This window comes from Scyliorhinus torazame, chromosome 7 (assembly GCF_047496885.1).
Source record: "Scyliorhinus torazame isolate Kashiwa2021f chromosome 7, sScyTor2.1, whole genome shotgun sequence".
Lineage (NCBI taxonomy): Eukaryota > Metazoa > Chordata > Chondrichthyes > Carcharhiniformes > Scyliorhinidae > Scyliorhinus > Scyliorhinus torazame.
In genome coordinates, this window is record NC_092713.1 from 284,966,750 (window position 1) to 284,980,462 (window position 13,713).

The following is a 13,713-nucleotide window of genomic DNA, read 5'->3' on the forward strand; positions in this document are numbered from 1 at the left end:
CAGTACCTGGGACATGACGTCCGCAAATCCCTCCCAGTATCTCCTAAGTTTTGGGCATGCCCAGAACATGTGGACGTGATTCGCTGGCCCTCCCGCACACCTAGCGCATTTATCCTCCACCAAAAAATTATAATGGGTTACCCCAAATTGATTCACTGCACATGGTGGGCTCCAACTTTGTTTCAAATTAGCATTTAAAGAACGTTGGCGTACAATTTTCATGTCTCTTTCCCATTTTTCTTTTCTCTCTCTCTTGACATTTCTTCATCCTCATCATCACTGAATTTCAGCTTTTCAGAGTAATCCACGTCCTCATGTTCACCTGCCCATCCATCTTCTGTTTCAATGTCCAGCTGATCCAGTTCCTTGAGATCATCGGGACTGACAATGGCAGGCCGATCGGTTGGCTCACCTGGTTGCCGAGCAGGCCTAGCCGGGCGAGTAGGGCGAGTCACTCCTCGGGGATATCTAACTGGCTCAGGTGGCTAGAACGGATATTGTAAGGATCCTTGTGGACCAAGGACTGGGGTAGGTGGAGGTCCCTGTGTTTGTGGTGGGCACATAAACATAGGCAACATATCACGGTGGGTGGTTGGGAATTGGTGAGTCCCCGCCTGCAGTGGTATTCCCAGTCCTCTCCTCAGCGGAGTAGCAGGACGCAGTGAAGGCTCCTTTGGGTCACTTGATGTCACTGGCGTGTGCACCGGATCTTCTTGATCTGAGCTTTTGGCTTCCAGCTCTGGCGGAGGTGGGGCTGGTGCTGCCGTGGGGTTGAGGTTGCGACCACCGCCCTCCCTCCAAATGGCTACATTCTGTGGGCGGAGGATTGGCCCTGGCCCATATGACTGATCTGTGGTGTCCTTTTCTTTTCCAGTCTTTTCCTGGTCTCCAGCTGCTTTCAACGTTGGAAATTCCTCTTGAGAGGACAGTAATTGCTTGTTTGCTCCTTTTCCACCACCTCCTTGTCCTATTGACTTTGCTTTGGCTATAGTTAACATAAACTGAAGGTGAAACATTAGTTGACAAACCTTATCCTTTCCCAAGTCGAGCAATCGATGGCTGACCGGGGCCTCAATATAAAAGAGGTCATAGATTTCAGTCTTTCTTCAGACATTGAGGCCACAAAATCCATCTGCATACAAAGGTCACGCTGGGTTTCCTGCAGAGAACTTCTGTGTTTACTTTGTGGATATACGCGTACAGAGGTGCATGTGCAGCTGAACATGTTACACCAGGATCCCAAATTTGAACAATGCAAATTCTGGCAATGCCTACATTGTTCAGCAATGAAAACAGAAGTGTGATGCAGCAAGCTGGGCCCTGCCAGTAGATCTATTTAAATACTCACACACCCCAATTGCAGGTAACATGTAAAATGTCTGAAAACACTCTGCAGTGTTCTTGGAGGTGTCTTGGTGAGTTCCTGCATTAGCTGAAGTGTATTGCCTCACCCTCACAGGAAGGCAGAGGAACAAAAATGACCTGTTCACACAAAGGCTGCAATAGGTATGGAGGGGGGGGGGGGGGGGGGGTGAATGCCTCTGGGTTTGCAACATGACAGGGAAATGGAGCAGCATCTGCAGACGATACACTCTGCCAGGTTTGAGCAGGGTTCCTTCATGCCCCTTGACAGTGACTGCAGAGGCTGCCTGGCAGGCCAGGCAATGCACCCAGAGAGAAGGAGGAATTCAAGTTGCAACATTATTGGTGCTGCTAGCTTTTGACAGCAGAATTTTCGGCACCTGACAGATAGGGTGATACTCAGTTCGATTGACTGGCTGGTGGCCAATGAATTGGCCAGATGGCCATATTCTGCCCAGTGACAGTTAGTGATTGGATCCTGCCTGAGTGGGATGATTTCTAGAGACCTAAGTAAAGCCGAGTTTGAATCCTGGACACTCAGGGGAACGGCCTGCTCTCTTCTCTCCCCCTCTCCAAAAAGGCTGAGGGTTGTTGCATTTCTGAAATGAATCTAGAGTAAAATCATTACAGGCTGCAATCGGAGACCTGGATCGGAAAGTTTACTTTGGAGGAAGGTCTGCTAAAAGACAACTTTCTGAAATAAATACTCTTTTTCCTTTAACTTGTTCTTTTCACCCCTTTCCTCCCCGCTGTGTTTGTCTGTTGTGTGTGTGTGTGTGTATATAGAGGTGGACGGGGGGGGGGGGGGGGTAGGGAAGTTAAAGTGGGACATTAGGAATTATATAATAGTTAACCAGTTGTATTTGCAGCATATATCATTATAGTTCATGTTATAAACAAACGTAATTGTGTTTAAATTTACAAACCTGGGGCGAGATTCTCCGGAAATGGCGCGATGTCCGCCGACTGGCACCCAAAACGGTGCAAATCAGACGGGCATCGCGCCGCCCCAAAGGTGCGGAATGCTCCGCATCTTTGGGGGCCGAGCCCCAACCTTGAGGGGCTAGGTCGGCGGCGGACGTATTTCCGCCCCGCCAGCTGGCGGAAAAGGCCTTTGGTGCCCCGCCAGCTGGCGCGGAAATGACATCTCCGGGCGGCGCATGCGCAGGAGCGTCAGCGGCCGCTGACAGCTTCCCACGCATGCGCAGTGGAGGGAGTCTCTTCTGCCTCCGCCATGGTGGAGACTGTGGCGGAGGCGGAAGGGAAAGAGTGCCCCCACGGCACAGGCCCGCCCGCAGATCGGTGGGCCCCGATCGCGGGCCAGGCTACCGTGGGGGCACCCCCCGGGGCCAGATCGCCCCGCGCCCCTCCCAGGACCCCGGAGCCCGCCCGTGCCGCCTTGTCCCGCCGGTAAGGTAGGTGGTGTAATTTACGCCGGCGGGACAGGCATTTTAGCGGCAGGACTTCGGCCCATCTGGGCCGGAGAATCGCGCGGGGGGGGGCCCGCCAACCGGCGCGGCACGATTCCCGTCCCCGCCGAATCTCCGGTGCCGGAGACTTCAGCAACCGGCGGGGGCGGGGTTCACGCCAGCCCCCGGCGATTCTCCGACCCGGCGGAGGGGGGTCGGAGAATCTCGCCCCTGTGACTGTAATTATTGGGCAGCCAAGGGACCAAAGACTTGTGTTATTTTTCTGAGAATTATTGGTTAATTCAATTGTGTTGCAACTCTGAGTCAAGTGGAGCTGGAATTGACTGCGCACTTCCCAGGGTGTCGGAACAAGTTCTCATCTGAATCCTCTGCAGAAATATTTTTCTGTCACCTCACCACCCAGTGAGTTTCCAAATAATTCATCCTTTACCCCTGGCCGAGTTGCAGCCACTCATGCCCGGTGACTCACCACATACCAATTACAACCCGAGACTAACCTCCCAGATACGAGCAGTTCTGGTATGGAACTACTGGCTGTGAATGTTAGATCAAGTAACAGGGCCACTTCCTCAGTTCTGTCTGCCACTCTTTCCACTTCTTGGGCCACCTTTGGCTGGGAAGGGATGTGGCTGAAAGCAGTGACTCAGAAGGCTGTTCAGAAGGTCATCAACCTGAAACGTTAGCCGGAAATCTCGGCCCTCACCGTGGCGGATGAGGCGAGCCATCCAAAAGTCCATGGACTTTGGTGCCGCCAGTATAACTTGCTGCCATACCTGCTGAGTATTTCTAGAATGATCTGTTTTTATCTTGTAAAGTGAAGGTTGTTGTGAGGGAAGGAGGTTAGGGTAGGAAACAGGAGGTCCATAGCCACACTATATCAGCTTGTCCATTGTGCCAGAGGGTGAGCTTGGAATTGAGAAGGGGCAAAATGTAATTACAGAGTATCATTCTCAATGCTTCTCAGTGATCTTGGAAGTCAAGGGTTCCACTGCAGTCGGTCTGAAGCTAAGAATCACAGAATCCCGACAGGGTAGAAGGAGGCCATTCGGCTCATCGAGTCTGCACTGACCCTCCGAAAGAGCACCCTACCTGGACCAATCCCCCACCCTATCCGGACCAATCCCCCACCCTATCCAGACCAATCCCCCACCCCATCCATACTCCCCACCTAACGTTTGGACACTAAAGGGCAATTTAGCATGGCCAACCCACCTCACCTGCACATCTTTGGACAATGGGAGGAAACCGGATCACCCGGAGGAAACCCACGCAGACACGGGGAGAATATGCAAGCTCCACACAGACAGTCATCCGAGATCAGGATTTAACCCGCTACCTGGAACTTTGAGGCAACGGTGCTAACCACTGTGCCACCGTGCTGAGAACCATCTCTTCCATAGGGCTCAAAGGATGCAGGCGTCCTTGTACCTTGCTCATTCTGCTCTGCTCCTTCCTATTGTGTGCTACCTTGTCCAACGGGAAGGTGGTAAGAATGCCAGTGCTTTTATAGCTCTGTGATTAGCTGTTGTGCCTGCCATAGTTGAATAGCTGGTGGCATGTGCAAGCAGCAAGTGGTGGGTGTGGAAGTGCAGCTGTGGTAAGTGTGTAAGGTAGAAAATCTGGATGTGAGTACTGAGTGCCAGTGAGCACTGCTGGGTGAGTGAAGGGGATATGGTGCATTGAATAGTGTCAGATGTTACTGGTGTAGTGGGTAGGAGATGTCCTATGAAAATGCATTTACTGATCTTGACCACCTATATGAGGTTAAAAGATATCGTGTGGCACTGCTGTGAGTCTTTAGGTCCAGAATCCAGGTGTTCACCTGACTGGTTGCATTCTCTCTGAGGGTGGTCTCTTGGACATGAGGTCGTGCTATCTCCCCTCAAGCCCACCTCGTGTCAATAATGGCCCCCAGCATTGCATCAATCACCTGCCTTTTCTGGTGTTCTGTTTCTTATAATTTCCATTGCAGCAAACTTTTTTGTGCAACATCCTTTTAAGAAAGAGTGGGTTGTCTGTAATACGTGGTTGTCAAGTAAAGCTGCCATGGCCTCTTGCTGGGTGCAGGGCTCGCAGGCAGCATTAAGAGGCAGCAATCAACATTGGGGCACCAGCTAATGTCACAATAATTCAGATGAGGGATTTTGCAGTCTGGACAGATGTGGCCATGTCACCAATTGCAAACCCAGTGTCCAGAAATTGAGGAAGTCAAATTTCTAGCCCACTGATTTCCACTTCATCAGTAGGATGGTGTCTACATGAGACTAAATATTTTACAGGTAATTGTAGCACTATGGAAGCCTTCCTAATGTTTTCCCCTTCCTAACCAAGCTATGTTGGGACTAATTTTAGAGTTATTATCATTGATGCAACTGAATTTTCATTGATGTGTTGCCTGAGATTCCCTTGGCAGAGGTCTCAGATTTGCCCTGTCTCCCATTTTCTCTTGAGTTTGGAATTGAGGCTGAGATCGCTTGGGAGATCTACTGGATCCCTATGTGAGACTGGGAGGTCCTATCCCCTTGGCTCATTTTGCACCTAATTTAGTACAGGAAGCTAACATGCCAATGACACGAGACACGCCAGGCACCAGATGACCAAGAACCCGGAAAAACATACCAACCTTTTAAAAATCTACATTTCTTGATTGGCCACCTCTACATGGGAGTGGGGGGCGGTGGGGATGAGGGTATAGGGAAACGTGGTTACATGAAGCAGGTGTGTGTCAAGAGAGGAACTTGCCTTGGCATTTACACCTGCCTTCCCAGTGCAAATTAGGTGCTGATCAAAATTTCTGGTAGGTTTAATGTCAGACAGCACTTGTGGAATCAATCCCAGGATAACGGGCAAAGGAGTTTCAAGACTGAAGCATGAGGCAGGGCAACTGTAATTATCGGTATCACATAGTTATGGATATTTAAAAAGTGGTTATACTCAGTCAGCATTGTCTTAGGCTTCGGGCGTGATTCAGCGACCCTTTTGCACCCAGCGCAGAACCAGGTGAATTGGGCTCTCACCAGGCCGATTGTGTGTGACCCGACTCACTCCACTGGGTGAGATCCAGGTCTGCTTATTTAAATGATCCATTAGGCTCATTAAAATACCCAGACAGCAGATTCACCTGCCACCTGGGACTCATCGGCCGAGGGGGGGGGGGGGGGGGGGGGGGGGGGGGGGAGAGAGAGAGAGAGAGGTCTCACAAGCACTTGGGAGACCCCAGGATGGTCCGGGACAGGGCACTCCATGGCACTGGGCACCTTGGCTATGCCAGCCTGGCACCCTGGCAGTGCCATCTGGGTACATAGGTTGTTCCACACTGGCAATGTCAGTGTGCCCACATGGTACTGCCAGGTTACTGACCTGGCACTCTCAGGGCGCCAGGCTGGTAGTGCCAGGGTGCCCACGTGCCAGGTTGGCATTTCCGGGGCCAGGCCTGGGGGGCCTTGCCATGCAAGGGTGGGTCACTGGGGCCTTCCCAAGGTATGGGGGGGGGGATAGTGCCGGAAAAGGAAAAAGATTGGTGCAGCCTTCCAAAATGGCGCCCCAATCTGCAAGGAGCAGCTGGCGAGATTCAGCTCGCCATCTGGAAATCCCTCTGTGCAACCTCGCCAGCCAGAAACTCCCCAAGGCAAAACGAAATGGCAAAGTGCCATTGGATGGTGAGGTGTTTCTCAGTGTTGCAGGTGCCGAGATACACCCCGCTAAATGCGCTGGTCAGCGAACCTGAACTTGAGTCTGCTGAATCGCGCCCTTCATCTCTTCAAAATAACCCCAAATTTCTCCTGATGCTACTGTGCTACGGTTTGATACATCCCCTTGTACAGAAGCAACATCACACTTCATGTCCTTTAAGCCTTTGAGGTGTAATTAAAATCCTGGATTTTGAGGTGAGATGGGAGGACAATGTGACACTGTGAATGTAGCCGACTGTTTATTGGAAATAGATATCTCAAGGGTAGTAGTGAATGTTGGTTAGAAATATTTCAGGCAGTGAAATAAGCTGATAATCTCTTGGGTAAGGATAAAAAATACCGCTGAAACTAGTTCAGAAAACATGACGGAGAAGATAGAAAACAAAATCACAGTATGTTCCTATTAGAAAAAAATGCAGAATCGATTGTGGCAGTTTTTGGGTGTAGATGGGGGTTTTCTTGTGAGCTTCTGAACTCAGCCTCTATGGTTCAGTGGATACAGCCTCGGAAACAGTCAATCACTTGCGATTTTCCATAAATTGGCCCACTAATGGCCCGAGGGAAGGTTCATCATCCAACGGTGGGCAGTTTCTTGAAGTTACATGGCGAACTGGAAGTCTTTCAGCTTGAAAGCAGCCATGGGATGCCATGGCAGCTAATAGGGAAAGAGAGGCTTCCCCAAAATTGAGATGCCCCTTCTCTAAACTTTAAAGAAAAAATTGAAGTATTAAAAAAAGGCCTTTGCAGCTGGCCCACCACTCACCACTGTAGAGGTGTGTGTGTGGGGGGTGGGGGTGGAAACACATTCAAGGGGCGGCCTGTGGCTGCTGCCGAATCCATGAAAACTGCAAAGGGGCCTTTAAGCTCACCCAAACTGCTGGTCCTCTGGGCTGCTACTGGGATGCCATCCGTGTCAAGACTTGGAGGCCAACTGGACAATCAGTCAGCTTCCTTCAATATAAAGAACAGCAGATAATGACTAAAAGGTTAATCAGGAGAAACAAATTAAACTAGAAGAAGATGCTAGCTAGGAATGTAAAAACAGATAGCCAGAGTTTCTACAAGTATTTAAAAGAAAAGCCGAAGTAAAGCGAATGTTGGTCCACTTGGGAGTGAAGACTACGGATCTAATAGTAGATAATAAGAGGAAATGGAAAGTGAAATGAACAGATCTCCTACTCACTATTGGAGGATTCAAGAAACATTCCAGTAATAGCTGCAAATCGGGAGGTGGACGGAGGAAGGAACTTGGTGAAATTACAATCACTGGGGGAAGCAGTACTGAGCAAATTGATGGAACTGGGGGCTGACAAGTCTCTGGGTCCTGATGGACTTCATCCTAGGGCCTTAAAAGAGGTGGCTAATGAGGTAGATATATTGGTGTTAATTTTCCAAAATTCGTTCGATTCTGGAAATTTTCCATCAGATTGAAAAGTAGCAAATGTAACCCTTCTATTCAAGAAGGTAGGGAGGCAGAAAACAGGAAACCGTAGACCAGTTAGCTTGACATCTGTTGTGGAGAAAGTGCCGGAATGGATCAATAAAGAGGTTATAGCTGGGCACTTAGACAAGCTGAAGGTCATTGGGAAGTATCAACAGGGTTTTAAGAAAAGGAAATTATGTTTAACCAATTCACTAGCGTTCTTTGAAGGAGTAACATGTGCTGTAAATAGAGGGGAGCCTGTAGGCATACTGTACTTGTATTTCCAGGAGCATTCGATAAGGTGCTGCTTCAAAGTTTATAGCAACAAAAAAAAAATCAAAGCTCATGGTGTAGGGCATAATACGTTAGCCTGGACAGAAGATTGGCTGGCTGGCAGAAAACGGAGACAAGTGGAGTACCGCAGGGGTCAATGCTGGGGCCCCAACTTTTTACAATTGACATCAATGACTTAGGTGAGGGGAGAGAAGACATGGCAGTTAAATTTGCAAATGGCACAAAGATAGGTAAGCAAGTATGTTACGAAGAAGAGATACAGGGGCAAATTCTTGATTTGAGAGACTAAGTGCTGACACGGGGAATGAATTGCGAGGTTTCTACATGGTGCCGGTCCCGGAGCGATTCAGGCCCTGTTAATTGGCTAGCAACAGCACTACATAGAACTGGTGCAATTCCAATGCATGCCAACCCTCATCCCAGCCAAAATGATGGCCCAGGTTGTACTGGAGCATAGTGGGTAGCACTGTTGCTTCACAGCTCCAGGGTCCCAGGTTCGATTCCTGGCTTGGGTCACTGTCTGTGTGGAGTCTGCACGTTCTCCCTGTGTCTGCGTGGGTTTCCTCCGGGTGCTCTGGTTTCCTCCCACATGTCTTGAAAGACGTGCTTGTCAGGTGAATTGGATATTCCGAATTCTCCCTCTGTGTATCCAAACAGGCGCCGTAATGTGGCGACAAGGGGTATTACACTGTAACTTAATTGCAGTGTTAATGTAAGCCTACTTGTGACAATAAAAATTATTATTGTCCTGTTGATGGGTCGGCTGAGGCCAGAGAATACCTAGGGGCGTGGCCTGGGGGGGGGGCACCCATAAAACCCGTTTCCAGTGGGCAAGCAGCAGCGTGTGCAGCAATAGCGGTCCATTCCCATCCAACCCGACCCCACAGCCTGCCTCCTAGCCACCCCCCCCGTTACTCCCCCCGGCCCAGGCAGACGTCCCCCAGTGGCACAACTGTCAGCACACTATATAGCGATATTGGACACAGTTTGTATCTCCTCCCTTACCCTCAGCAGCCATGGCGCCTATTTCACGATTTGAAATACCACAAGTGAACTTCGCCGTCGGTAATTCCTCCTGGCGGAGGCGGAGCATCGCGGAAGACCCAGTAAACATTGGGTCGGGCCCGTTAATGATATGCCAATGGCCTTTACCGTACAATGTGCATGCCCATGCTGGCGTGCGGCATAGAACTTATTCACATAGCTGTCGAGGGTCCAGAGCATGGCATTCCGTTTGGTGCCAGGCGCCAATCTCGATTTTCAGCTGACAGCCAATTCTCCACCCAATCTTGTTTCCCGATTCCGGCATCGGCCGAAGGAAAATCCCGCCCACAGAGTTTGCAGATGGATACAAAGCGGCTGAGTGAATTGGCAAAAATGTGGCAGATGGAGCATAATGTGGGAAAGTGTGAAGTTGTTCACTTTGGCAGGAAGAATAAAAAAGGCAGATTATTACTTAAATGAAGAACGGCTGCAGAAAAGTGAGGCGCAAAAGTATTTAAGTGTTCTGGCACATGACTCACAAAAAGTTAGTACGCAGGTTCAGCATGTTATCGAGAAGCATAATGGAATGATATCCTTTCTTATGAGAGGAAATGAATATAAAAGTAAGTACGTTATGTTTCGTTGTACCAAGGCCACGTCTCGAATATTGTGTGCAGTTTTGGTTTCCTTATTTAAGGAAGGATGTAAATGTATTGGAGGTGGTTCAGGGGAGGTTTACTAGAAATAAGCGGCTTGTATTAGGAGGATAGGTTGGAAAGGCTGGGCTTGTTTCCACTGGAGTTTAGAAGAGTGAGGGATGACTCGATTGAAGTATATAAGATTCAGATCGATATTGACAAGGTAGACGTTGAAAGGCTGTTTCTTCTTGTGGGTGAGTCCAGAACTAATGGGTGCTGTCCTAAAATGAGGGGTCACCCTTTTAGGGCAGAGATAGGGCGAAATTTATTCTCTCAGACGGTTGTGCGACTTTGGAACTCTCGGCCTCAGAAGGTGGTGGAAGTGGGGTCATTGGATATTTTTAAGGATGAGGTAGGTAGATTCTTGTTGGGCAAAGAAATCAAATGTTATGGGGGGGCGGAAATGGGGAATGTGGAATTCAGCACAAAAAGATCAGCCATCATCTTATTGAATGGCAGAGTAGGCTTGAGGGGCCGATTTGCTTACTTCTGCTCCTATTTTGTATGTTCGTAACTTTGTAAAATAGATTTTTAATTACTTAAATTGGCTACCCACGTCTTGAATGGCTTCAAAGTCTATGACTTGGTGTGACATCATGCAGTTCTGAGCAAGTTGCCGTCATGTAACCTTCCATCAGATCTATGTTCACGGCTAACTAGTTTCCTCTCTATTTATTTAATAGCTCTTGTACTGACTCTTTTTCCATTAACCAAAGGGTTCCCAGGAATCCATCATTTTTAACTCTGTTTTTCCTTTATATAAGTGACCTTCTCCATTTAGCACCCAACATTATCCATTCTTTCTTGTTCATGATTTCAGTCTCCAGTCTTATTCCATCGCATGCCCTCGGTGAACATAATTTCCCTGGTCCTCTTGCTCTGCAATAGATCACTAATTACCATCAAACTCCCTTCTCCATTTGACCCTGCAAAGTCCTCCTCACTAATAGAAAATTTGTGAGAGCCCTCTCACGGACTAACGAGGCAACAGTCTGATATATCATAATCATAACATCAATTAGCCAATGTGCCAGATTCCTCCATCGTGTTTTCCCATCAGGACAGTTCAACCAGGGGTAGTGGCATAGATGGGTGCGAATGGTTGTGGATGTTCTCAACATGGACTTTGGAGGGCAGCACGGTGGCACAGTGGTTCGCATTGCTGCCTACGGCGCTGAGGACCCAGGTTTGAATCCTGGCCCTGGGTCACTGTCCGTGTGGAGTTTGCACATTCTTCCCGTTTCTGCGTGGGTTTCGCCCCCACAACCCAAAAAAGATGTGCAGGATAGGTGGATTGGCCAAGCTAAATTGCCCCTTAATTGGATAAAAAAATAATTTGGTACTCTAAATTTATTTTTAAAAACATGGACTTTGCCTCTATGAAACTTCAGGGCTTCCAGGTCAAGCATGAATAAAGGAAGTATCCTGCCGGTGATCTTCCCTCAGCTGTTGAATTAGTATTCCTGAGGAACATAGCTGCCAGGTTGGGCTTGTTGCGGTTGACAGAGAATAGGAACAATCCCTTTCAGCTAGTCTGGTCCTTGGCACTGATATTACAAACATCCAGCAGCTCTTTTATTTTATCCTCATTAAATAGTTCTAATTTATAGCTTTATTGGAGAAGGAAACTAAATGAACAGGGGAGCTATTTCTGTTTGAGGATTTATATCTAGAGTTGAAGTCCATATATTGCACACCAGTTCTACTCACCTAATACAGCTGTGTTGAAGGAGATCAGTTCTTTTTCCTTCCCATCATTGTAGAAAGCAAGATGCCATGTTCCTGAATCCAGGTATTGAACAAATGCAGCTTCATTGATGACTAAGGTCTGGATGCTTCTCCTCTCACGTGGTGCCTCCATCATGCTCCATTTCTCCTTGCCATCGAGGCGTTCCATGAAATCGTACTGGGAGCACAAACATAAACAATTGAAATGTAAAATCTGCTTTACCTTCATAAATGTGATAATCCTCTCAACAATCATCTTAATTGAAGAGTTGTAGCTGAAGGAAGCAATTGAACTATAATCAGCTAGCAATCTCTTAACTCTCTTCTAATTCTGCTTTAGAACTGCTAAGTAATTACTTCATAATTTCCAGAGTGTTTGCATCCAATTAATCCAACGATCATCACTTGATAATCAAAATGATTGTGTTCTATTATTAATCATTCTATGCAGACACCATAATGATTTAACCACATAAAGGGGGTAATTCTGATTTTATACAATAGCGTAAAATGGGGATTAGTGAATCCACAGCCCATCATACATATCGGTAGATTTTACTTCCATCAAAGTTTCTTACCATTAATCGCAATTTTTATCAGTAGACAAGAGAAATAAAGCTGCTCTCCGTAAACTACTGTGAATATGATCAAGAAGCAACAGCCAGCTGGAAGTGCTGATGATTAGAATGCTGCCTAACGAAAAAGAGCTTTTATTTATATATCTCTCAGGAGAAGTTCATGTTCGATGAACTACTTTTAAAAATGCAGTTACATTTCATCTGGAAAACACGCAGCCAACTTTTGCACCGCAAGGTGCTTCAAATGCCAAATGAGGACCAGGATACCAGGAGAATCCTCTAACATTCTTTGAACAGTCCCATAATACCTTTTGGATTCACCAGAAGAGTTAATTGCTTTAATATGAAGAACAGCATCTCCATCAATGCAACATTTAAATCAACACTATCCTGAAATGCCAGCCTCGATCATGTGCACAAGTCAGGTATTGGAGTTTGACCAACAACAATTTGCATTTATATGGTGCTGTTAATGCAGTAAAAATGTTCCAAGATACTTTGCAAGTGTTATTACAGAAAATCTGATCCCTACAATTTCCTGACTCAAAAGCGAAATGGTTACATAACTGTACAAGTGAACCCCAGATAATATATAATAATGGTTATCCCCCCGCCGATCTTGTGACAATATTATTCTACGGCAGCGAGAACACAGTTAGGTCTCTTGCTTTTTATTCAGTGTGGTAGCACTGTTTATATTTTATTCAAACCATTAGTATGCATTACAAAAATGACAGATGACAGAGGTACTGTGAAGCTATTATTTAATCATGGACTTCAGATGATATCCACAAAACTATTCAAGCTTTTCGCTCACAACTTTTAATGCCATCTGGATCCTGAGAAAAATATACCAACTGTAATAATCATTCGCATTCCATATTTATTTCTAAATTTCAAATGGTACTTGTTATTATACAATTGAATGCTGAGTGATAATTAGTTGGGAAGGCATTGAAAGGAAACCAAAGGAATCCCTACAGGCAGAGACTGAAAAGATAGAACACAGGAGTTATTGTACTCCCTCCACTTGAACTGCAACCTGTATGAGATAGAGGGTAAGAAAGAACATGCATTCATCTAGTGCCTTTTATGACCTAAGGACATCCTTAAACACTTCCAAATCAATTTAGTACTTTTGAAGTATAGTTGCTGCTGTGATGCAGTGAAACACGACAGCCAATTTGCACATGATAAGTTCCCACAGAGAACAATGTGATAATGACCAGATAATCTGTTTAAGTGCCGTTGAATGAGGGATAAATATTGGCCAGGACACCAAGGAGAACTCCCCTGCTTTTTCTTTGAAATAGTGCCATCAGATCTTTTACATTCTCAAACGGATAAAAGGCGCCTTCATTTAGCATCACATCTTAAGGTGGTACCACTGGCAATACTGCGTTGCTTTAGTACAGCACTGGTCTGTCCGTCTTAACTACTTGCTCAAGTCGCTGGAGTTGGATTTTGAACCCACAGTCTTCTGACTCTGAGCTAAGAATGCTACCACTATTACTTAACTGAACA

General features: G+C 47.0%; 1 protein-coding gene across 6 annotated transcripts in view; it reads right to left on the reverse strand.

Annotated features, from left to right (window-relative positions):
* The window catches only part of LOC140427083 (teneurin-2-like), a 3,867,843-nt gene that overhangs the window by 190,020 nt on the left and 3,664,110 nt on the right, over positions 1–13,713 (reverse strand). For all 6 annotated transcript variants that reach the window (XM_072512582.1, XM_072512581.1, XM_072512584.1 and 3 more), the window contains one exon: positions 11,594–11,789. In XM_072512582.1, the coding sequence (XP_072368683.1) occupies positions 11,594–11,789 (196 nt within the window). The remainder of the gene's footprint in view (positions 1–11,593; positions 11,790–13,713) is intronic.